We start from the raw sequence: 25001 nt of genomic DNA on the forward strand, positions 1-25001 counted from the left end.
TTTGCAGTGAAAAGTTTATCTGTATTTGAATAAATATATGATAATTTTTCGCTGCTGCAAAAGTCCGGATCAGTTGCTTCCTCTCTCAGCTGTAGGCCCCCAAAAGCGGTATGGCTTATTACGTTTTTCTAATCGTAGCTTCTACCGCACTTTCCTGAAAAAAAACTTTCAGCCTTTCCATTCTGGTGAAGAAGGAAGACTAGCGAAGCTGCACTATGGTGGGATGACCTCAAGGACGACGCCTAGAGGACGACATCTAGGACGACATCTAGGACGACATCTAGGACGACATCTAGGACGACATCTAGGACGACATCTAGGACGACATCTAGGACGACATCTAGGACGACATCTAGGACGACATCTAGGACGACATCTAGGACGACATCTAGGACGACATCTAGGACGACATCTAGGACGACATCTAGGACGACATCTAGGACGACATCTAGGACGACCTCAGGGACGACCTCAGGGACGACCTCAGGGACGACATCTAGGACGACCTCAGGGACGACTTCTGGGACGACTTCTGGGACGACTTCTGGGACGACTTCTGGGACGACCTCAGGGACGACCTCAGGGACGACTTCTGGGACGACTTCTGGGACGACTTCTGGGACGACTTCTGGGACGACTTCTGGGATGACCTCGAGGACGACGCCTAGGACAACCTAAAAAATGACTTCTAGGACGACCTCGAGGACAACGTCTAGGACGACCTCGAGGACAACGTCTAGGACGACCTCGAGGACAACGTCTAGGACGACCTCGAGGACAACGTCTAGAACGACCTCGAGGACAACGTCTAGGACGACTTCGAGGACAACGTCTAGGACGACTTCAAAGACATCTAGTACGACGCCTAGAGAAATTCAGCCTTTCCACTTTGGTGAAAACCAGAGTGGAAAGGCTGGAAAGGTTGCCGCCATCTATGAGCGAGGCTGGCAAGCCGGTTGTCTGGTTGCCGCCGTCGCTCATAGATGGCGGTAGCTGTCCAGGGTTTTGTGTCGACATTTGTTTGGTACCAGACACGATCCTGCAGAACCTACCCCTTAACAGCTCCGCTGTAAAACCTATCAAGGTCCTGCTCTAACTGGCATTTGGTTGCAGGTAAAAGATTCAGGGGTGGCTTAAGCTAATGTCCTTTGCTGAAGCATACCAGATGCCCTTCACTTGTTTGCAATTTGATTGGGCCATGTTTGGGTCTTAGCCCCCTAGAAAGCATGACTCGGAAAACCACTGAACGTCCCGGAGCCCGTGAAATGTCGATCCACCCTTTCTTGAGTTCCCGGTTTGAGGGTTTTTCAATATTAAAGGGACCATGAAATTACCTTTTTACTTTTTCCAGATAACTTTTACATTAAACCGTCAATGTTCACTGAATGCCGAACAGGCATCCGTTTTCGTCTCGGTTTTTTAACTTCTACACAAAAAATTAATGAAATATCGACTTTTTCTTTCTCTCACACTGACCGCAAAACAAGCCGTGACGTACGCTGTTTCCGGAACCGGAAGTTGTCTCGGCAGTAGGAGAATGGGAGCTTTGGCAACGACGAGTTGGGGTGCGCCGGTAGGTTTTACTGCGCTGATGTCGCCGACGTATTTTCTGAATCGGCGCCTAAGTGCAGCGAGTCTTCCGGTGAAGACTCCAGAAGTCAACCCGACTGTCATTGTTGGTAAAAGGCGGCTCGAGTCAGTCGTTTGCAAAGCGACGTAGATGGAAACAAAATGCCGCGGCGTTTTTTGCGGCCTCGGAGATGCAGGAGCGAGCCGACGTTAAAAAAGGTACGTTTGAACTACGAGTGTCAGCAAGAGCCACGTAAATACCTGTTCACACTCGGAGCGGACGCGTGTGTTTGATGGAAGTGCTGTATTCGCGCTGTTGGTAAGCGCTTCGGGACCGATCTTTTACGATTGCAACTCGATACTGACGCGACACTCGGTAAAGAAAGGTCGGACCGGCATTGCACGTATACCTCCCACGAACTGTTATAGCTCGACAGTGACGTGCAGTCTCTCAGAATAAAAATGGCATACCAATAACAAAGTGTACACACCGTGTTACGAAGGTAATCCATACGGCGTTTATTTCAGGTCTATATCACACAAAACAAGAAGATAGAATCGACGAGAGTCCCTTTTCGACGAGTGTTCGTCAACACTGCCTTGGAAAACAAGGGGAAGAGATTGACCTCACCTCTTAATCTAAAATTGAAGTCAACGATCACGCTATAATGCAAGAAGGGTCCACAAGGGTATCGCGCGGGCATATTCCATTCAGCACGCCAGCCGGTCGTAGGCAGACAGTCTTGCGACGAAGCAACGCTGCGCCAAGTCAGAGTGCCTGCTAGGCCTATATTCTTAGCAGCTCGCTTCATCGGAGTCGGTGGATTGGCCAGCGTTCTTGTTCGTCGTGGTCTGTTTTAAGTACTTTTTTTCTTGCTGCTTGAAGTCTGCACGCGCGAGAAGAACACATTGAAAAATAAACGTTCAGTCAGTCAGAGTTTTGAGAGGAAGGAAATCAAAGGAAATAAACGTTTGTCGGCCGTCGCGACCCAAGTAACTGAACTCGGCCCTGCCCTACTGCGCACGCGCAGTAGTTGCTTCGTTTACCACATGATAGATGGCGATTGGCTCTCAGCATTACCAAATTTGGCAATTTTCGCCACACATCTCTAATTATGCTACAAAATGTGGATCTGAATATTAACAAAACTTTTAGGAAACATTCGTCGGCTATTTATTGTTTACGATCGCGGTGCTGGTGAGGTAGGCTCTTATCCAATAGGCGACTTGGATTCGGCTGACGTGCCCCGTTTCCGCGGATGCATCGTAGTGAAAAGGCGAAGGAAAGAAGGCGCAAAAGAGTTTAGTTTTCTTTTAAAAGTTCTATAGCAAATAATTTTTCTTGGCTCCCTATTTTTGTGTTTTTGTGTTTCTTTTCACACCTTTTACGACGTGCGGTGGATGAAATTCGATTTTAAAATCATTTCATGGTCCCTTTAAGATGCGTGGGTGTAACACGAGCGGGTGCAAACATTCTTTCAAGCAAGGACACTAGATCCTGTGAGCTCTATTCAGCTACAGTCACCTAGATTCAGCTCCAGGGACACTGTTTTTGTGCCAATTGGGGCTTATGTTTCACCCGCAAGTTAGTACAAAAGAGCTTCTTCCCCCTCCTTCCTGCAGTGATTCAGTTCAGTTTTCTATCAAGGTAATCCTCCGATAGAGCGCACCACTTCTGCCAAAAGAGGTGGATCTCTTTCTCTCCAGCAAGGCTAGAATTAGTGGGGAAAACCCCTAAATCGGCAGCACTGTCTGGGCATCGGGGTTGGAGAACTGAATGTGTTGTTTTCACTTGCCAGGGCCTGCAGTGATTCGGCACCCGGAGAAGCTCCACCCAAATGAATGGATCACTGTGGCGGCATCGAGGGAAGCCCAGGACGGAGCCCTGGTTGTGAACGACGGCCACAAAGCCACGGGGCGTTCGCCGGGCCACACGCGGGGTGTCAATCTCAACATTCCCATGTACGTGGGGGGCGTCGACAAGCAGAAGATCAAGGTGCACCCAGACGCAGGCGTCTCGCACGGCTTCGAAGGGTGCGTCGCACATGTGAGTATGGCCTCTCATGCTTTTCTAGCGTTGTGGTACTGCTAAAACTTGAGATGCTATTAACTCCAGAATTCAGCTGTTCGAATGTTGTTTTTAGAGCATTGGTAGAAATGATCAATGACGTAGGCAGAGGGGGGGGTTTGGGGGGTCGGAACCCCTCCCGAAATGCCAAAGCTACCCCCTACCCCCAACGGGGCCCGCTCGCTCCCCTGCTCACGTTGTCGGTTTTGCACGAGGCACGGAGCAACGGGGGAGCATGGACCATCTCCAACGACTTTTGGAAAAATTGTTTGTGGGGTAGAAAAGGCTCAAATTATGTTCATTCGATGAGATGCAGAACTTGATCTCAGATATATATTTCAAAACATTTGTGGGGTGAAGGATGGCAATTTCAACGCAGATACAGTATGACAAACTTTCCTCACTGAAATACACTGTTCAATCAAACCAATGTGAACATGATAAAACAAACACACGGTAATAATATAAAACAATGTCAGTGATGTAAGGAATAATAAATGAATTGTAAAATAACAATCGCACTGTAAGCAACGGGTGGTGCTGCGCTCACGCACACCTTTCGTGATTAGAGATACGTGCTTTCGACTAAAAATTACCGCAAATAAAAAAGTAACTGTGACTAGTTATGTTAAAATGCAATTTACAGGTTCTCTTTATCATCTCATTTATGCCAAGCGCCTACACATTAAAATGAAGCCACCTGCGTTCACGGAAGAAATAATATCCCGGACGTCCTCCGCTAGAACTTTAATGTCGCAGTGAACATTCAAAAACGCTATACTTCGTTTCAGCTTAGGTCCAGACGTAGCCGATGCTACAAGTGCGAGCTCCGGGCTTTCAGCGTCCCTGCCACGCACACGCGCTCGTGCGGTGAAAGCACTGTTCAGGGCCACATGTTCACGTCTATAGGGGGAGTTCTAATCGAGTGGCCGTGCCTGTAGCATCGGCTGCGTCTGGAATTAAGCTGAAACGAAGTATAGATCGAGCAGTCGCTCACTCGAGGTAGAAGCTCTCGGGTATGCTTTCAACCGTCGTAGTGAAGAGAACGAGCGCTCAGCTTCCGCCGTTGTTAAGGGCAGAGCCACTAGGGTCTTGAGGAGATGATGGACGTTCTGAAATAGGGCCTCTGGACAGAGGGCGACCGCCTGCATACCGCAGACATGACGGGCGCTTCACGTTTCTCCCTCTTGCGTTGGGCGCCTAAAATTTCCCTAATTTTGGCGACGTTTCCCTCACTTTGCGAAAGTCGTCACTCACGGATGCGATGAAGTCCGTCTTGCTTTCTGCTTTGTACGTCAAAGTGGCATCCGATGCAGTCCTTTATTACTATTAGCTTAATCTCTTCGTTGCACGGAACATCAGAAACTTGAAGAGACAAGCCTTCATATTCTCACTACGCACAGGCGCAAGGCTAGTCAAGTTCCTTTCCACATTCGGCGTGTAGTTTCTTTGTGGTGCGTCATGACATTTCTTTGAGTGACAGAACGACGAGTTCGGACTGACGACTTCTCCTTACCCCGAGTATATGCTGCTGCTGCCTTTGGACCACGCTGCAAGATAAAACGGCTTAGCAAAGATAATACTCTTTCCTTCGGCATCTGGTTCTGCAGCATGAATTTGTTAAACCTTTAGTAGATAATAGATTTTGGTTTTGTGATTGTTCAGAATTACCTTCGCCCTAAATATGGGCCCCTGGTGTTTGTGCGTGGTCAGCTGCTCCAATTTTCCAGTGTCGAAAAAAAATGTTTTTCCTGCGTAATTTTGTTTGGTGTGTGTGAAAGTATAGCTATCCTTGGTGCTTTGTCTGGCCTTCACGCATTAAGAATGCAGTGCTGCTTCGAAAAGCGGAGGGAGTTGTGTGTTGTGAGGCAGATTTTAAAGTTGGTGGGCCGCAATTACGACGACAGTAGAACTGTGACCCACCCCGCCCGTATTCCTGTAAATGAAGTCTGCTCCGTTTTGAAAAATGACAATGCAGCGTTACCCGTTTCATCTTAACAGCGCCTCCCTAATTTTTGCCTGAGCATCCGTGTCTGCGAGCTGCACCCTCCGTCAATGAGGGGGGGGGGGGATATGCCGTTGAACCCCTCTCGAAATAAAATCCTGGCTACGCCACTGGAAATGATGGTTGCTTTTAAGATAACCTTTCAAATTATTAACTGAGGTTGATTTTGTTTATATGCCATCACGCATTCACTTCAAAGCAAAGCAAATTGGATATGGAATATTTAGACAATTAAGCAGGAGACACATGAGCAGTGAAACTGGGTGCCGCGCGATGCTCCGCATGACGCACCACCTGGCGAAACGCGACAACACGTGAAAGCAAAAGCCCATCGTGCGATGCACATAGTTGCCAGGTCACCATTTAGTACCAAACATAGAGCGACTGGGAGTACTTCGCTTTAAAACGCACTATTTATGCCCAAAACATAAATTAAAGTATTCAGATTAAAAATAGAACAAATAAAACTTGTACAAATGTTCTTGTGCTACCATCGTATTATTATTAAAGTAATAATTTCGAAGAAAACATTACCGTAAAACGTATGTTCACAACACTAGCAACACCGCGTTTTCTTTTCCTTTCTACCCTATCGAGCTGAAAAAAAATAAAAAATATTGAAGTTGTTTTAATGAATAATTGTGTAGACTGTACATTCATTTAAAAATTCAAATGCAACGTGTCCAACTTTGCCGAGACAACTGGAGGCGCACGGCGTGTCAGTCCTGAAGAAAACATATCGCTGAACGTATGCGGACCCCTGAACGAAGACGTTCAGGGGTCCAAAGAGGCCCACATTGAAAAGAAAAGGCTAGTGCAAATTACTTGTATGAGACGCGACCTGTTTTCATGACAGACTTGGCACTTTCGTTCCAAAGTACACGGAGATGCTTTGTCGACTTTATGCCAAGGAAGTCACACGGAACGCTATAATTATCAGGTGTTATGACATGACATTGAAATGAGCAGTGACAAAACATTATCCTCGAGCATGATAAAAACATTATGCGCGAGAGTAAATTCCTACCAACGCAGTCCAAAATACTAACCCAGCCGAGAGACTTCAAAACACGTTTCTTTGTCTCCCGGTGGCATCGAATGGCTTGCTCGACAAACCTGACTACATAAAAGGTCTCTCTGGTGCAAAGTGCACCGTGTCGGCATCCTTTTTACACCCCTCGTGTTAACTCCTTCATCGGCTGTGGCAGTAACATTCTGGCAAACAGATTTCCCACCTTGAACTCAAACCACTAACACCAAACCAATGTTGCTCTGAGTCATACCGCCATTTCTCGGCACCGTCGTTCTTGAAGACCCGCCTGTTGCTAGTTAAGATGGTTATTTCACAATGCCCTTGCCCCCCCCCCCCCCCCCCCAATCTCTGGAAATACCTGCGTCCCTCACGTGCCGCATCGTGTAGGCCGCGCGCAATGCATTGTGTGTAGCCAGCACAACATCCGTGTTTTAGAGTGCAGCTCTTAGGCGCCAGTTTTTGGGTTTCGCGGCGTCTCCATCAAGGTAAGCGCGCGAAATGTAGAGGAAAAGTTGATGTCACGTGACCTCAACACCAATTCAGTTTCCTAAATTTAGCGGGGAAATTAACGTCACATGGACTTGGTGTCACATCACTTGTGAACAGATTCAGTTTCTCCGCTGAATTTACCAGAAAAATTTTCATCACGTGACCTCAACACCACTTCAGTTTCCCCGCTAAATTTAGCAGGGAAAATGACGTCACATGGCTCTGTGTCACGTCGCCTATGAACAAATTCAGTTTCTCTGCTGGATTTAGCGGGAAAATTGATGTCGCGTGCTGAGGAGGGGGGGAAGATACGGAGGAGGAGGGGAGAGGAGGGGAAGAGCGGAAAGAAGAGGGAAAGGAGGATGGAGAGGAGAGAAGGAGGGGAGAAGGGGCATACCCTCCCCTCCTCCTCAAGAGCTGCGCTCTAGTTTTGTATTAGAGATTTGTAAATGTCTCATTTTTTCTGAATAATTCACAAAACATGCACTTCATTTTTCTGTTACCCTGTCTCCTGCAACAATCATGAACAACATCGGCGGAAGCCAGCAGTGTCTCCTTGAAGGAGAGGACTTGCTCAACTGCAATCATGTCATTAAGTGCAGCGTTGCACTAGAGCCGACGTTGGACAGTATTCACATCGTCACGTACGTGCTGCAGTCCTCCGCGCTGCATATCCCCGGTTCAAAAAGCATGCTTCGAGCAGTGCAGTACGCAGGAAGTGCGCACCATTCGATACAAACAAATATTCAGCGGGCGCGGAAACTATGCAGCATACGCTAGGTGAGTGCTGGCGTCGCAGCTGTTTGCCACACAGCAATTGTTTATGATGATGATGATGATGATAATGAAACTGCCCCCTATTGTTCAATTTCCTCGCCAATACAGGCCTACTAATCATAAGCAATTATGCAACGCATGAAACATTGGTGAAAGAGACAAATTTATTTATTTCTCAAAAATGTTCTCTATCGTGGACTTTTAGACAGCAGATGACACCTCAAAACAGAATCAAGTTTCTTCATCCAAAAAAGTTGTCTATTGTGAACTATCAGCCCCGTTCAGCGTGCTTCTGACTGAGCACCGGTGCACTGCGGATAAGCAACACCTACGGAAGCGAGCTTCGTGGATGTCACTTTTCTGCAGTACACTGGTGCTCGGTAAGAAGCACGCTCAATGGAGCCGCGAGAACAAAAAATATGAATTGCACGAAAACGCCATTCAAAGCGATTTATAAATACATTAAAAACATAGCGGGACAACCAAAACTTTTTTAATTGTTAGTATTATTGAAAGTTTACTGTATTAAGCTGCCTTAAGACATATATTCATAAATACAGAATAATAAGATTTATTAGACAATTTTTGTGACTACTGAAACACTGAAAGCGAGTCAATAATCAACTTCGAACGCAGAGTTGCTAAGACAGAAACGACTTGAGTAACTTCCACAGTCCGACGCCGCGCTTCCTCGCACTGGTCCACTGGTTTTGGTCTGAAGTGGTTTCTTTTCTAGCAAATATACAAATATGCAGTGAAAAAATAATCAGGTGCTATCTTAACACCATATTTTAACATTTTGTTCGATGAAAATTTAGATGATTTTTTTAGGGTGTCAAAGACTGTCTACTGGTTTTCTTTTCTTTTTTCTTTCTGATATAGCCTTTATCGAGAGTCAACTTCCATTTTGATATAACTGCTTTGTATACCTAACACTTGTGTTTCATTCATCGATGCACAAGCAGTGACAGGTGCGGCCTTATTTCACAACTCGGAGCATGCGAAGTGAAAGCTTGTGCTACAGAACTTGAGGATCTTGGGTTCACCCCCACCCCTGCTTGTTGCGATCTGGCTGAGCATTGTGCCGGCATGTGGTCATGTGTCACCACTGTGTAATGCGCATCAAAGAGCCGAGGCTAGCAGTCATATTGCGTCTCATCTGTAGCGTTAACTAGTGTCACCATGCCTCGAAGGTGGCCCAATTTTAAGCTGTCCAAATGCAAATGTTTTATTTCGTTTCTTTTTCTCAGATTGAGGTGAACAATGTGAAGATGGACCTGGTGGGAGCAGTGGTAGACTCATCCAATGTGGACGACTGCGGTGGCAGGGCCCCCTGCGAAAAGAATCCTTGCCAGAACCACGGCATGTGCCGAGAGAGGGGTCCCAAGACCGACGACTTCGAGTGCATCTGCAAGGCTGGATACAGTGGTAATGTGCCGAGACCAACGTGATTTCCATTCTTGCAATGCAAACCACACAGAGCTTTTGGGGGTACACTGGTCTTGGGGCTTTTTTTCCTATTTTTTTGGCCAATCCCAATGAAACAGCATAACCTTGTTCAGACTTTTGAGCTGATTTTAGATATCAGTTATTCTTTTTAATTAGCAGGTTACTCCCTAGGATAATTATAATGAACCAGAATTTGTTTCCAAAAACAGAAGAATCATTTTTAAAAAAGAATGTTTTAACATCTAGTCAGATACTACAAATGATAAAGAATTTAATGTTGGAAGTACTTTCTAGATTGAACCATTGTTAGTGACTTTACAACACATTGAAGTTCAATGCTCAGTGTGTATCTACCAAACAAAAAAACTTTATTTCAGTTAAAAATTTTCCTACACCAAATCAAAAAATCTGCTTCCAACATTGCATGCTTTGCACATTTAGTTACATACATGGTGCTAAAAAGTTATCTTTCTGTCTGCCCTGGATACTGAGACATCCCTCCTGAAAATTTGTATGGAGTCCAAAATTTGTGTTTTGAGGAAGTGTTTTAGCATCAGCTTCAGTGCAATTTCAGCTTATATAGATATTATAAAGTGATATTATGACTCAAATATTAATCTTCAAAATATGAAACTTGGCAGAATCAAAAGCAAAATACATGTAGATTTCAAGATCACTATTTTCCAAAAAACGGGGGTGGAAGCAAGCTTCAGGTTTTTGTAGCGGGTCTGAGAGCAGCAAAGATGTCCCTTTGGAGCAGCTTTGGAGCAGTAAAACCTCATTTGGAGCAGCTCGGGAGCCACAAAAGTCTACTTTCGTAGCGGCATAAGTAAATCTTGGATCTGGTCACCCAGGTCAAACTTGGGGCTATACACGTGGAGGTGTTTTTCTAAATACAAAAAAATATCAAAACAAAAAAGCATCTCAATGTAATGTTCCAGAACCATTTCCAAACATACCCTTTCCCTGAATATAAGCCATCCCATAGCAAAAAAAGTAAACAGCGTAATTGCAATTCATCTGAATAGCAGCTATTGAGAACTGTCCTGGTAGCGGGTTGGTTCCTCTTATGAATTTCCAATAGAAGGGAAAGTCAACAAAAGAAGCACAACTTAAGCCTCATGAAAACAAAACATTGTTCCTATTTAACGGTCCAAATCACAAGTTCCAGAAGTTGAAAACAAAACCATTTTAAGATGCTGTTGTATGGTACTATGTAATAAATCCCAATACTTACTGACTACATTTTTAATTTATTAGGATATACAAGTTTGTTCCAAGTCCCTGTTTAGCAAACACAAATGTATTTCAACACTCAAGTTAGCAGAATACAAATCTACTCTATCTGATAAAAGGACAAATGAAAAATATTAAAAACTTCATTGTATCATCCCTGCTCATACATATGCACTTGAATCCTTACTAGAACAAGCATGACTGAATAGAATAAAAAAAAAAAAAAAAAAAACTTGTTTAGGAGTTTGTGAGGAAAAGTGAGTGACAAAACGTGTGCTTACAAATGAAGCTGAAGAGCACAGAAGCGATCTCAGCGAAGCAAACACCCTAAAGACTAAAACAGCATAATAAAATTATGCCAAATGTTTAATTTTGTAGAAGAGTTGTCGCTCTTTCTAGAGATTGGATGATATGTGAACACATGCCAGTAAGCTTCTAGGTACCTTTATATACCGTGAAGTCCTAAAACAAAAATGCCCACTCAAAATAAAAATATATATAAACGGCAATAAATATGGGATAATATTCGGGGATGCGGCAGCAAATTTTTATTAAATTGGTGATAAGCACGCGAATTCTTTATGCACTCGGCTGTCACAGGCACGGCAGCCGATCGCGGACGCAGCTCTATCGCGCTTCACAGTGCACGCAAGGACCTGCTCCAAACTCGGATGTCACAGGAACAAACATCGCGTGCGCAAATCAGGGGGAAAAAAGTGCATTAAAAAAAATGTGGGAACGAGTTGGGAATTTTTCATTTCACAGGAACGGATGCCGCAGATTGCCAATGCTGCGGATTCACGTGTCACGGTGCGATAGACATGAGGGAACCTGCGGCGAACGTGCTTGTCACACGCGCCGATACTGAAGATCGCGCGGTTGATGTTTTGGAATATTTATGTTGTGGATATTAAGCCCGAAAAACTGGAGGGGCGATTTTTCAGGGACGGGCGTTCATACAAAACTTTACGGTATACGCGATTTAATGCATACGCTATTTCGAATACACGCGGCAAAGCTCAGCGCCACCGTGCAAAGAAAATAAGTAAATGATAAACTAATGTTTTAGTACTTCTGACAAAGCCACCTATGCATGTCTCATTTTCGGAGATCACACTTACACACCGTCTTGGGCTGAGCACTAACGGCATGCAGCAACGCGCTCAAACAAGTGCTTGAAAGGAGCTGGTACAGGGTGTGGAAATAAACGCACGACTTTTATTGTGTTGTTCATATTTGTCCAAATACAGTATATTTCTGAAAAACGATAAAATCGTTTACTTTTCCTCTCGTTTGAAACGGACACAACCAACTTGCACAATTCTCCCTCGTGCTGCTGGCTCATCAATATGAGACAGTGAAACGAAACGAAACACTGTTTATTTGCATGGTCTGGAATAAATTATAATCAGTCTCGTTGGATGAAAATGGGCACTTGGCGCCTGTTTTCATCAAACAAAGATTAACTGCTTTGATAGCCTTAAAAAAAAAGAAAAAGCCTATTTTTGGTTAGTTTTGGCGCAACGTTTGTGCTTCGGAGCAGGATGGCACAGCGAAAGTGGATTGGCACGCAATAACGCTATTAGCGCAACGCTTCCACCCCTGAAAAAAGTTTTCTGTGGATTTTTTGGTTCCAAGGACCCATGTCTCTCTTTAAGAAAAGCAGGGCCAATCTTGAGTTGGAAAATGAAACGTGACATTGTAGCACTTAGTCATCATGTTTTAACAAACTTTGTAAGCACGGACACACTTCAATGTATTCCTGTATTAATGCCGCATGCGATTCCTGAAGTTTGTCGGGTATAACTTAACCCCTTACCTGGGAAATTTTTAGACCAAAAATTATCTGTAAAATGGGGAGTTTCTTTTTGTTTTTTTTTAAGTGCTTTTAGTTTTTGAAGGTATAACAATAATCTCAAACCCTAGAACAAATTTATTTATATCAAGTTGGATGTGCACCCGGCACTTCCTATAATCCGAAATGGATCTTTCTCTGTGCTGGCGTCTTGCCAGGTTGCAGCAGGCCCCGAAGTTGACGGTGCTTCCATAAACAGTTGTTCCGCTGTGTCACCTTCAATTTTCGTGTCGGATCTTGGGGAGAATTCCATCAAATTCGAGAAATCAGCATCGCAGTCGCTGTCCTTGCGAGTATTTTGCAGCAGCTAAGAGATTCCTTCGTCGGCCAAGGGATGCTGTGGCGTTTGCTGGACGCCATTTTCCAAACAAAAAGTCAAAGGTGTCATACAGGAGTCTTCAACTTTTCTTTGTGCTACCATGTATGCATCGTTTTTAAAACTAAAAAGTTTCCGATACACGAGGATAGATGGTGCATCCTACCCACACGCTAAATTGATCGAGCGTTTAAGGACGCACTTCTCAACAGCACAGAAAGTACAGCAGTCTATAGATGCGCCCCCCAATCTGCAGTCAAAATTGACGAGTGTCTAAAGACTCGCTCCCCATTTAAGGGGTTAAGACCCTTTCACAGCGTCTTGAATTTATTCAACCCTTTTTTTAGGGGCGAAACTCCTTAGCCTTGTCCGTTTGTCCGTCCGTCCGGCGTCCGTGCTCACATGAAAAGAAAAAATGTTTGCGCAGTCGACAGCATTCGAACCTATGCGGGGAGACCCCAATGGATTTCTAGTCCATCGCCTCAACCACTCGGCCACGACTGCGGGACAAGTAGGGGGCTCTGAGATGTGGTAGTAACTCAGGAGCTGGGGTTTCTGTCATGGATGAAACGTTGCATGTAGCCGCTCAACGTCTATACAGGAGAGGGCGCTGCGGTCAATTGCGTATATAATCGCAATAAACTTTGCATGCATTGGCTCAACGTTTATAGACGAGATTGCGCTGCGGTCAGATGCTCAAATACGTATATAACCACGTTCTATACCACAGATTCTCTTTCTGACATGGACCGCTGACTTAAGTGGTGGAGATGCGTTCCCACGACTTCTAGCGGATCCAAGCTGATCCGCTAGAAGAACCACTGGCTCTGCATTTCACCGACCATAAAGCAGTAATAATGAAGTCGAAACGCAACCTTGAACTCAGCACTGCCTATGAGCAATAGAAACAAATCGGCAGCATCAGCACTACCTATGAACAATAAAATCAGCATCATCAGCACCACCAGAGCTTCGCCCCAATCAACATCATTCACCACGTGGAGATGCGGTCATTTTTTTCCCCCCATAGAAACCATTCATTTATTACCTTATTATCTAAAGGTCGATATTTTATTGCAGTTGTCCCCAGGTAAGCACACCTGTCCTATGGAAGTAGGAATGCCAGTGCTCCAAATGGCATATGTTTATGAGACCCCGTTATAAGCGTGACATGGAGAGCAACCTTGTCGAGCAAGGAGATAGAAAAACTTTAATGCATATTACATCCTTGTTTGGCAAAACTTCATGAAGAAAATTGTTTGTGACAGTAAAAGCTTCTCCACATTTACAAACTTTGTACCACACATTTTTATTCTTTGTTTGCTAAATGCTGCTTTTATGAGCGTTTTATTTAAAAAGATTAGTACTTTGACATGCTGCGTTTTGTACCTTTCTTCAGGTCGAAGATGCGAGATTGAAGAGGACTTCTGTTCGAAGATAAACCCGTGCCAGAATGGTGCCGAATGTGTGGGGCACGGCAATTCATACAGGTGCAATTGTCCCAAGGGATTCTCTGGACCGAACTGCGAATCATGTGAGTTCACTAAATGGCGCAATCCTTACGTATGTACACGCAGTCTCTCATTAACGTACAAAAGATGAGTCTACTTTTTATGTGCCTCGTCGATTGACTAGGCTATCGTAAAGTCAAAGTATAGACACTCCATTCCTCGATTGTCTCGTAGGCACTACCGTTTTGTCGCCTGCTTCAGGCGCAGCATCTGGAAGCTCGGGTGATATCCTGTAGCTCAGTCGCGGACTGCAAGCCACAAGGTGGCCGAAGTGTCATTACTTTGAACCATAGCTTATTCAGCAACTCGAGGCCGTTGTGCAGAACCGCCCGCACCTTTTCACTTGTCCATGACGTGGCATTAGGGCTTTGTGGACCGCAGTCCTCTCATGAACCGATGTCGCTCGCTGTGTCCGCAGTCGTCACCTTCGACGAGAACGCCAGCTTCCACGGAGATGGCTGGGTGGCGCTGAGCAGAGACCTGCTGCCCCACACTGCAGACAACTCGAGCGAAGTGATCAAGCTGAGCTTCTCAACAACGGAGCGCGACGGCCTGCTGCTGTTCCAAGGGCAGCCCAAGGGGGTCAATGCTCGCGGACAGGACTACATCTCCTTGGCGGTCGTCAACGGGCTGCTCGAGTTTAGGTATGATTCCTTCCTCGCCCTCGAGAGTTTAGGTCTGTTTGATTCGCCTGAACTGGCTTAACTAGTTCAGCAGTGCAGGAACTGGTGCGTTCGATTCAACCAGAAGTTGCACGGCCACTGCACTGGCGCGTTTGATTCATCCCAGTTCTGAAAGAGTTCAGAGCCAGTTCCTCAAAATCTTGCACCGGCTCCAGAGTCAATTCAGCGCCTGTGCAGAAGCATATGACGAAAGCAGACGACACTCCTTGTACGTGTCTGCTCGCTGTGGCATTTTTCGCTGCTCTTGCTCAGATGTCTGCAAAGTTTAACAATAAAACCGAGACTGAGGTTACAATTTCTCGTTCATGAAAATAACGTACTCTTGGTGGATGCGGAATCGAGAATTTAATCGAGGGTAGGAATTTGCTCGATTATAATATTCTTAAAGCGTTTTACGCATCTGCTCGCGCAGGTTTGGCTGCCTGTGGTATGCTGAAAAATTGGCTCACGTAAATTGTTCAAAGACACCCGTGTAAAGACACCGGAAAAGTATTGCCCTCGTGATAGCTCCCGCCTTCAGCTTCTCTTGGACGCATACTGACGACTCTGATACATTGCAGAGGTCTGGGATTTAGTAAATCGGCACTCGCATGCCCCGTAGGTGAACATAATACTGATGCTTTTTCTGCTAGCGTCTGTGGGCACCCCCCCTGGAAAAAATGCCGAGAATCGGCATTGGCTTGGTTGTTCCACGCGGATCTTTCTTGGGATTCGGAATAAACGCTTCAACTTGACGCCGAAGTGACGGTGAAAAACTATTTTGACCAAAACTCTCTCGTCAGGCCTTTGTCTTCGAAGTGACCGCTACTAACCGCGTGCTAACTTCCAAAGTGATTCCCAACATGAAATCATCCTGATGCTGCAAAGCTATGGTCGAAATGATATACTGAAAAGACTTGGAATGTATCTAGTGTTGCTACATGAATGTGAAGGACACGAACGCTTATGTAAATTATAGGAAGCGAACGGCCGTTTAAAATGCAGACAAACTCATTTCGTGCAGAAAACCTTTTTAGTACACTCGAATAAAGAAACATTCACAGAAAAAATTTATTTTCAATATTTTAAAACTAAAGAAACGCAAATGGTCTCATCAATGCGCAAATAATTAAATGTAGCATACGACGAGGTGTGGAGAAACAAGAGCCAGCAGACGACACCCTGCGCTTCCGCTCTGGACGCCTATCACAGCGCAGGTCCTAACGCGGTGCCTGCACTGGTTCTGTGCCGCCGCTGCACAACTCCTGCACTCCTCTGAACTCGGAAAGAACTAGTTGAGAACATTCTGGCCGAATCGAACAGACCTTATATGGTGCCGGGAGCGTGTCTCTGACCAGTGTTTACCACATCCTCGAGTGGTCCTTCGATTTTCGCCCGGCAAAGTCTCGGAAGTGTCGAGCTGTCGTCTACCGCGATCCTGGCAGTTTCACGCCGGCGGTGGTGGATGTGGCAGCTTCCCTCTTTGCTGCAGGTCGCCATCCAGCTCGACAGCCCACAGAAACTTGGGCAGCCAGGGGTTGGGACGCTTGCATTCCCTCGTGCTTTCTTTCGGACATTCTAAGCTTAACTGCCAGGACTGTGGCATCCAACAGTTTGACACTTTGGCTTTTGACAAGTCATCTGCTGGCACTTGGGGACCATTTTCGATGTAAGGGCAGAATGGAACACTAAACGCATCATTTGGAGACACATTCCAGGCACCGTAATTATAATTGGGGCTCAGTGTTTTCGGTCTCGGAACCTAAACCTAGCGTCAGAGCTGTCCTTTATTAAGAAAGACCCGAGTTTCATGAGAAGAAATGTTTGTGCGCAGCTTTATTTTGTGTGGATTCGGAACGCAGCCCGAATCTAACCGGACTGTCCCCGGGGCTACGGGAACCAAACCCTCTCTCCTTTTTTATTTTCGGTACCGGAAGGGTCTCGAAATCTGATTCACTCAAAGGTTCCCTGGAGGGTGAGGAATCCCATGCCCCCCTTCTGTTTTCTTTCAAATACGCCACCAATAAATGCAAATATATATTTTTTTTTTTTTTCCGACATTGAAAATGTAAAAATGGAACCCTCCCCCCCCCCCCCCCCCCCCTCCCCAAAAGAAACACCTCGAATTCAAAGAAAAAAGAACCCCCAAAACAAGGAACCCTAGTGATAAAACCTTGTGCTAATATTTCCTAAGTGATTTGTACGAGCAAACAGTGCTAAAACTCAAACTAAAATGGCCTTTTTTTGTTGTTTTGCAGCTATGAAATGGGGAGCGGGCCTGCCCAGATCATCTCCAAGCAGAGAGTAGATGATGGAGGTTTGCATACAGTCGAGCTGAGGAGGTGAGTTGGCTGCGGCATCTTTTTTGTAGTGCAGCCATGACAAATTAATCATGCTTTTTTCTCGCAAAGCAGTTTTAATGTTTTTTACAATTGATCAATTTTGGAAAACTGTGTGGATACGACAACGCATGTTATAGTGCCTCATGTAATTCAATATTCAAAACAAAAGGTGAACGTAATTAACCCTTTCAGTGCCTTGATATGCAGAGTTTGCCTGTATCCCATTCGGCATGTCAGCAAAAAATTTTAGTGAGTAGATAATAATAGGGATAATCTTTATCTTTTTAGAACGACCACAATGTTCTTTTGTTTGGTGTATCAACACAAAAAATGCAATAAGCGAGAAAAAAAAAAACTCGCACACATATTCAAAGTTGTTACTTCTAACCCATAAATAAATATATGATATGAGGTAAGCATGGGATTCTCTAATTGGTGGTAGTACATTGTAATTGATGCAAAGATGTCGAGGTTTTACAGACACTAGGAAAGCGGCAAAGTATGAGAAGGCAAGTGAAAGTCGAAGCAAATTAATTGTCACAATAGGTGGAATGGAACATGAAAGGTAATTTTGCTAAAGTGCCCAGAAGACTCCGCAACAGCCTTTGCAACCTTGTGCAAAAATACGAAATCAAAGTTTTTCTGGCAGACAAAACTATAAGCAAAAACATCTTTTTTAGTATATATTCAGACTTATAAAAGCACCTTTCAAAGAAACTATCGTAAATAACTTGACTCTTAACATTTTCTATGCTCATTGCATTAGCACTGAATAACAGGCCGAAGTTGAGCTAGTTGGTACATAATGCAAAAGAGAACGGTCAGCTAGGTATGTTGTCTATGTTTCTCCCTTTCTGTGTTTTCTCTATTGTTCTAGCTGACAGTTTTCTTTGCCACTGAATTCTGTAGGATGGCTCTAAAAAGAGACTCCACTGTGGATGTGCTCATGTGGCGAGGGCAGATTGTACTCACGTTTGCATATTCAAGTAGTAATGAAACCACGTTCACAAGTGTGCAGCTGTAGCATTGGAGTCTGGCAGATGACAGATTTCAATGCAAGGCACTGGTGCTATAACTTTCACTCCACACGAGGTATAAAAAGCTGAAACCTCACACTCGTAGCTTTCACTGCATTGCTACAACATTGCTCGCATATTGCTGGCAGGACTCTCTCAGACATTTTCGGGTGGTAGACGTTGCAGTGCCTGTGCGACAGCAATGCCCATCGCAGAGATTTGTACCCATTTGTGGTGCTTCGAGAGTCTGCCGGACACAGTGATCCGGCGCATTGTGCGTCCGAAAATTCGGCTTCGTCCAGTCCAGTCCAGTTGTGGCAAAATAGAGGTAGGCAGGACGTATCGTAGACGTCAGCTGGAGCTGCAGGTGGGCAGCAAAATCGCCGTCCCCCACCTTGGCAGGAACCCCCGAGTTGTTGGAGGAGCCACGCTCGTCTTTGGCAGTTTAGATCAGTGTAGAAAAATTGCATCCTTCAGTTTATCAAGTTTGTTTGTCTCTTCTCATACTCAGAACTGGAAGGCAGGGTGTTTTGAAGCTGGATGACAGAGAAGTGCACGGAGAGTCGCCGGGGATGCTCATCAGGCTCAACACCAAAAGTGACATTTACATCGGTAAGCTCTTGCACGCTGCGGGCATCGGTCCTGAAACCCCAGGAATCCAGGGGTTTTTCTAGGGTACCCCTTCCAGGGGATCCTTGGCACCTAATTTGCCTCGAGCAATCCCACCTTAGTAAAAAAAAAAAGTTGACTAGTTTCAGCTAAATTTGAAGGGAGCTGAGCTCTACATTGATGCTTGACTGTGAGCCAGGCAATGTTTCCTCCCTAATGTTTGTAGTATCTAAAGAATAGTGTGTAGGCTTCTGAACTCCTTCATTGCAAAACTGTTGAGAGAGCAGAAAATTTCTCGGCTCTTCTCACTCAAATTTCCCAAGACTGAAACGGTTGAGTTCCCATGCTGCAGGGACTTTGCACCTCTCAAGGTGCCCCAATGCCCCTTATAGAAATGACTGAAACGGTTTTAAGCTGAAAGTCTGGAAATGCATGATATGCAAAGGCAAGTAGACACAGGTTTTCAACTACACTCGTTTTAACCTCAAAAACCCTAGTAAAAAAGTCTGGCTTCTTGCAGAGCATTACTAATTTCCCCCTTTATGTAGAGAATAAGGATATAGTATGTAGGTCCATTTTAGATAAGAGAGACGTTATCTTATCAACACATACACACAATCGCATATTACTCCAACAACAGTCTTGTAAGACGTGCGGCGTACAAACAATGCGTAAAACATTCTTTTTTCTTGAAGTAAAACAAGTATAGCTACTTCAGCTGCATAATCTCCTAAAGCGAAAAAATCCATCTTTCAATGAAAACACGTAGGTATGCAGTTGCTTTTCAGCGATTATACTAAGTGATTTTCCAGGACAAAGTATGGTGTCATCTTTGGTGCAATTTTACTCTTGGTCTGCAGCAAGAAACCAAATGTTCAGCAACTGTGGGCGATAAAAAAAAAAGTCTTATGCAGAGGACATGCCCTGTGTATGTATCTTCGTAACGACCATCAGGCACAAGACAAGACAGATATTAGTGTTATCCGGACATTTCTTATAACAGACTTGATTTCGCTCGCGAGATGAGGGTGTCATATATTGCCGGATTCAAAATTTTTTGCTAAAAACTCGGTACATATGCAAAGCAAGACAGATGTGTACTTCCCATTTTGTGAACAAAATTTTATTGTGATGGACATTATATAGCTAGGGTCGGAAAAGAAAGAATACTACAGTCACTGGACAGGATGGGATCGAAAGGGCGTCTTTTTCCTATGCCTAGCCTCCAGCGCCTTCTCGTTACCTTCTTTGGTGCTTTAGCTCTGGACGCATGCTCCAGGCTCACAAGGTGCCCAAGCGATATCAAAGACAAAATGCTTGCGCTGGAGGCAAGACATCCAGAGGACGTCCCCACTGTTCTAATTCTGCCAGTGGCTGTAGCAGTGAATGCAGCACGGTCTTCATTTGGGCTGAGTCATTTCCTTTCCTTCAGGTGGTGCACCAGAACCCAGGGAAATGACTGCCAACAGGAACCACGAGGGTTTCAAGGGCTGCATCTTCAACGTCCAGATCCAGGATTCCGGCATTATTAACTTATACAAGGACTCAAACGAAGCTGTCAACACCGACCAGTGTGAACAGTGAGTTACTCAGATGAGTCTGGAAATGTTTGTAGCTTCGTTCCTCCGAGGCTTTTAATTTTATGTTATCCAAAAAGGAAGTGTGTGCTCTAATGTGACAACAGTCTGTGCAATGGAAACCTGACAAATACAGTTTAATGTATTGACATATGGGCATAGACACAAAACACCTTCAACGAGGTGTTTTCTTTTTTAGTCAGTCCAGAAAAAAAATGCAAATTGTAATACGATTTTTTTAGCACTGGGGCCAATTTGGTAGGCATTGCGGCCAATAGAAAAGTGGATAGATGGGTTAATTGGATAGCTAAATAATGAAACGGTTCTAATTAACACTATTCAATTTTCATGTTCAGGGATATAAAGTATTAAGAGAATGGATGAACCTCGGCATGATCCAGCAGTTTTGTGAAATTTTTATTAAAAAATTCATACTGGATGCTATGGGGTGAGAGATGTCGCATTGCTTCAAACATAAACGAAGTGGGCAAAACGTGGCGCTTGTACTTGTTTCAACTTAACAACTAAAGGGGAGATGTGCCAGAGGAAAACATTTTTTTTGTTTACAATATTGAAATGAAGTTTTCAGTTTATGGTGCTTATTCTCCTCTTTATAAATCTGGTGTTAACTTTAATATAGCCTGTTTTATGAGTTCTTGATGCACTGTACATGCAAAAAAAAAAAAAGATGTTCTTATGCACACATGAATTATGGCAACACACTTAAAAAAGACTAGCAAAATAAACTAATTTGTTTTTTTAAACCATTGAGTGCAGTGAACAAAAAGAATGTGTGCAATGCTTTTTTCATTCTCAAATAATTAAATATAGCAAAAAGGCCATTTCAAGGGGCTAACAAAGGTTTCTTATATTTTTTTTTATAAATAAAAAAATATACATTCTAACCAAACTTGGATAGTTGCAGTCTACATATTTTAAAGTATATACATGCCAAATTTGGTTATGATAGGACAATATTAAGAACATAAATTCTTGTGCACAAACTGTGAAGACGCCCCGAGACTGCATAAAAAGAAAAGCTCGTTCGAATGTTACCATAGATCTCTAGCTACGCTCTTTTGCGGTGTGGAAAATATTTTGTTAATAAATTTCCGTGAGAGATTGCAGTTACAGAAGAGTGCAACGGAGAGGAGATGGCTAGGCCTACTTGTCAACGTACAGGTCCCGTCAAAGTAAAACGGAGCGCCGGAGCAGCAACCGAACTGCACCGCCGCGCTATCTAGCAGCGCCGGCTGCAGCTGATAGGTGCCGTCTGCGCATGCGCGTGTGCCGTTCGCGGTGTCCTCCGTCTTTCTCGTTTGATCCTCGCATTATCGGCGTCTCGAGCTGCCAAACTCAGTTCCGATAAACACCGCTAGGTGTTCGGCTCGGGCTCATGCGGTGAGGTAACGCTGAAGGCAAGTGGGAGAGAGGGGCGAGTGTTGTTGATGAGCACCGCTCCTTGTGCTATCAGGCGTCGATTTTAGGAAGAGGGTTGCGCCGCTCGAACCACCAATAGCGTGTGGGTGGGAAGACGAAAACGCAGGCCCCAGCGGAAGGCACGTTCGCATGCGCGGATGTTGCCTATAAGTTTCAGCCGGTGCTGCTAGATAGCGCGGCGATGCAGTTCGGTCGCCGATCTGGCGCTCCGTTTTACTTTGACGGGACCTGTACATATGATAGCGGCGACGTCGCAACTTGAAAAACCACGCGGAGAAACACTACTCAAATTCATGCCGTTCTAGGTTGTGTGGAGCTTTTCAAATGTGTATTTGACTGGTTTCGCGATCATAACTGGCTCTAATTATTTTTATACATCAAATAAAGATTCAAACATATTAAAACACCATAAAACCCAAAAATCACATTTTTCTCAAAATATTGCAGTTTTTTGACCCGCATCTCCCCTCAAGTCCAGAGGCCACCGATGCTATTAGCTAATGGGACATATCAAACACCGTAAAAGGTGCAAGTCACTAGGCTTTTCTGTTCGATTGGTTGTGCAACGATAGAACACGTACAGAAACGCAATGAACTCCACAATGGTGTGCTTTTGACACTGTCCAATTGTTTCCATCAACTTCTAGTGTTGGCTGCTCTAAGTATAGTTTTGTTATGTGTGGACATTGCTTGGTTGCAATTGTAGATCGACTACCAATTTTTTAATATCGGTTCCAATAAAAAATTTTACTGATATTTGAATTTCTCCGCAACCGCGCACGTAAAATAAATTTCCGTGCAAGAGCAGCTTTCTGTCACATGTATAGACCCCTAAAGCATTGTCCGTTTTACATTTTCTGGGAATGTACCTTTTTTTTTATTGCGGTCCCCTGAAAAACACATTAGCGCGGTTTCGGTTACCTACTTGTGAAACCTTTTTGAATAATCTAAGAGATCCTTTTTTTTTTCATTTCCAGGCACTTCGGAAGTGGAGACTATCTGACAAACTTCGAAGCAATGAGCAACAAGTGACCTTCTGCAGTGCAGCAGTTTCTTTGAGCTTTCCATTTCTTTTTAAAGCCAGTCGTTTTTGTTGGTTGTTCCTGGCGCTAAAGCATTGGCTTGCCACCCAAGTAGTTGAAGAGCATGTAGTAATTTTGTTGTCCCAGAGCAGGGAATGCAGAAGCCCACAGTCATTTGCATCCTGCCTTTTTTTTTTTCATACTTTTTGCAGCTACAAGAGTTGCCATCTTTGCAAAGGCAGTCTTCTTTCTTTAGCACATTATTTTTTTCACTCTAGTCTCATTCCTTCTAATTATTGTTTGTTGAAACTGGCAGTAGCACCGCACTCGTGGCACTCTGATGTTCTTTCATTATATTTTTGTCACGTTGACTTCCGAGTGAATAGTATAGTTGGAAGATGTTACCGCCCCGTCTGACCGAGGGTTTGCTTTGTGTTTTTTGAGGGTTGCCTTGGATCTGTGCTTCATCTATGCATGTCAGTGTTGTCCCACAAACATAAAATGCATTTAATTCACTGCATACATCACACAACCCGCGAAACATGCAACTCTCGTTTGGAGAAGCTAGGCATTCAAAGGAATTTCGCATTGCCGAAAGAGTGTGTATATTTATGGTTATCTTTCGAGTAGAGTATGAAATGAGTTTACGGTTTATGTTAGTGCATCCTTCATTGGGGTTGGGGGATGAAACGACTATCATTGTCTTAGCTGCTGTAGCTTATGCGACCACACATTTTGATTTTGCACAAATGACACAGTGCCAAATTTTCTTTAGTGGAAATTTTTTGGAAACATGATGAAGCTTCTCGATTTCTTTTTTGGCACTTTGACAGTCTCACTTTGTACTTTTATCCTCGGCGAAGTGTGTACAACACGTTTGTGAAGTGAAGGAAGTGCCGGCAGCTTAAATTGCCGCACGTTGCGAGGAAGAAGTGTATAAGATGGCTTATTTATGACAGCAGAGCTTTTCTGCCTTTTTTACACAAATTTGCTACATTTGTTATAAGGTTGATAGAAACTGGTAAAAACACAGGCAGCATGTATGTTTTTCTTCTTCGTCCATTCTTGCGCTTTTTTGTGGGCATATATGGTAATACTTAGCGTAGACATGGTCCACATTTGAGGCTGCAGTCAGTTTTTGTCCTAAATGAATTGTTATCCTAGGTTTGGTATTTAAGTTTTGTAGTAGACTGGGAGCGACGGGAAGGATTTGGAGGAAAATGACCTTTATCTCACCTGGTGAATAATTTAAACATTTTCTTCTGTGCGCATGTAAATATTTCAGAGTGTTTGACTGCAGCTGTTGTGGTTTCACTGCCATTTACAATGTTTGTTTCCTGTGCTGCCTTTTCAAAAATGTGTGGCAGCTGTGCAAAAACTTAGTTGCTTATGATTTTACTGCTGCTATGGCCTCTTGAAAATCGAGATAATAAAGCTGATGTTTCTTGTTAGGCTTGGTGTGGTTGTCTGCATTCCATTTGGATCCGATTTTGTGTGCATTATGTAGATGCAGAGATTGCCAAAGCTACAAGATCCTAATAAAAGGTTTGGCAGAACACAGCCTAAAGCAAGAGTTGTAGAAAGTCTACAAGTGTTAAAGTGTTTTCAGCTAAATAGAAAGAAAATATGAAAAATCACTTGCTGGTAAAATTTTGTCAATTCCAGTTTAAATGCATAACTGAATTTAGAGGTCACAATGACAAAAAAGAAAGGCAAGGTATTTTGCAAACAAGTAAGGTTCAGTGGTCCTTAGTTGATCTCAAAAAGAGGCCACTCCAGTTTTCTTTCAAATTTCAGACTAATTGCCAAAAGGGGGTTTACTGCTTATTTAAGAACAAGCTTCCAAGGGACTAGGTCTAGGAATTGATTTTAAAGTGTCCACATTTATTGAAGCAACACTTGTTTGCAAGTTTTATAGTGGGACAGTTGTGCCAAATTCAGCTCCTGTAAGTATCCAATACAGCATACTTGGATAGTAATTCAATTACTGCAATTTAATTACTTTTACTGGTAATTTGTAATTGT

The 25001-nt window shown here is 44.0% G+C and overlaps 1 protein-coding gene across 5 annotated transcripts in view; it reads left to right on the top strand.

Annotated features, from left to right (window-relative positions):
* Positions 1-24427, top strand: part of LOC8039553 (basement membrane-specific heparan sulfate proteoglycan core protein) — a 430543-nt gene extending 406116 nt beyond the window's left edge. For all 5 annotated transcript variants that reach the window (XM_040222261.3, XM_040505271.2, XM_040222262.3 and 2 more), the window contains 8 exons: positions 3369-3616; positions 9192-9369; positions 14197-14331; positions 14727-14952; positions 17229-17312; positions 18840-18940; positions 20370-20517; positions 22932-24427. In XM_040222261.3, coding sequence (XP_040078195.1) covers positions 3369-3616; positions 9192-9369; positions 14197-14331; positions 14727-14952; positions 17229-17312; positions 18840-18940; positions 20370-20517; positions 22932-22986 — 1175 coding nt within the window. In that variant the 3' untranslated portion in view covers positions 22987-24427. The remainder of the gene's footprint in view (positions 1-3368; positions 3617-9191; positions 9370-14196; positions 14332-14726; positions 14953-17228; positions 17313-18839; positions 18941-20369; positions 20518-22931) is intronic.
* Positions 24428-25001: the final 574 nt, after the last annotated feature.

The sequence above is a fragment of the Ixodes scapularis genome, unplaced genomic scaffold (assembly GCF_016920785.2).
Source record: "Ixodes scapularis isolate PalLabHiFi unplaced genomic scaffold, ASM1692078v2 PGA_scaffold1__304_contigs__length_218370807, whole genome shotgun sequence".
Lineage (NCBI taxonomy): Eukaryota > Metazoa > Arthropoda > Arachnida > Ixodida > Ixodidae > Ixodes > Ixodes scapularis.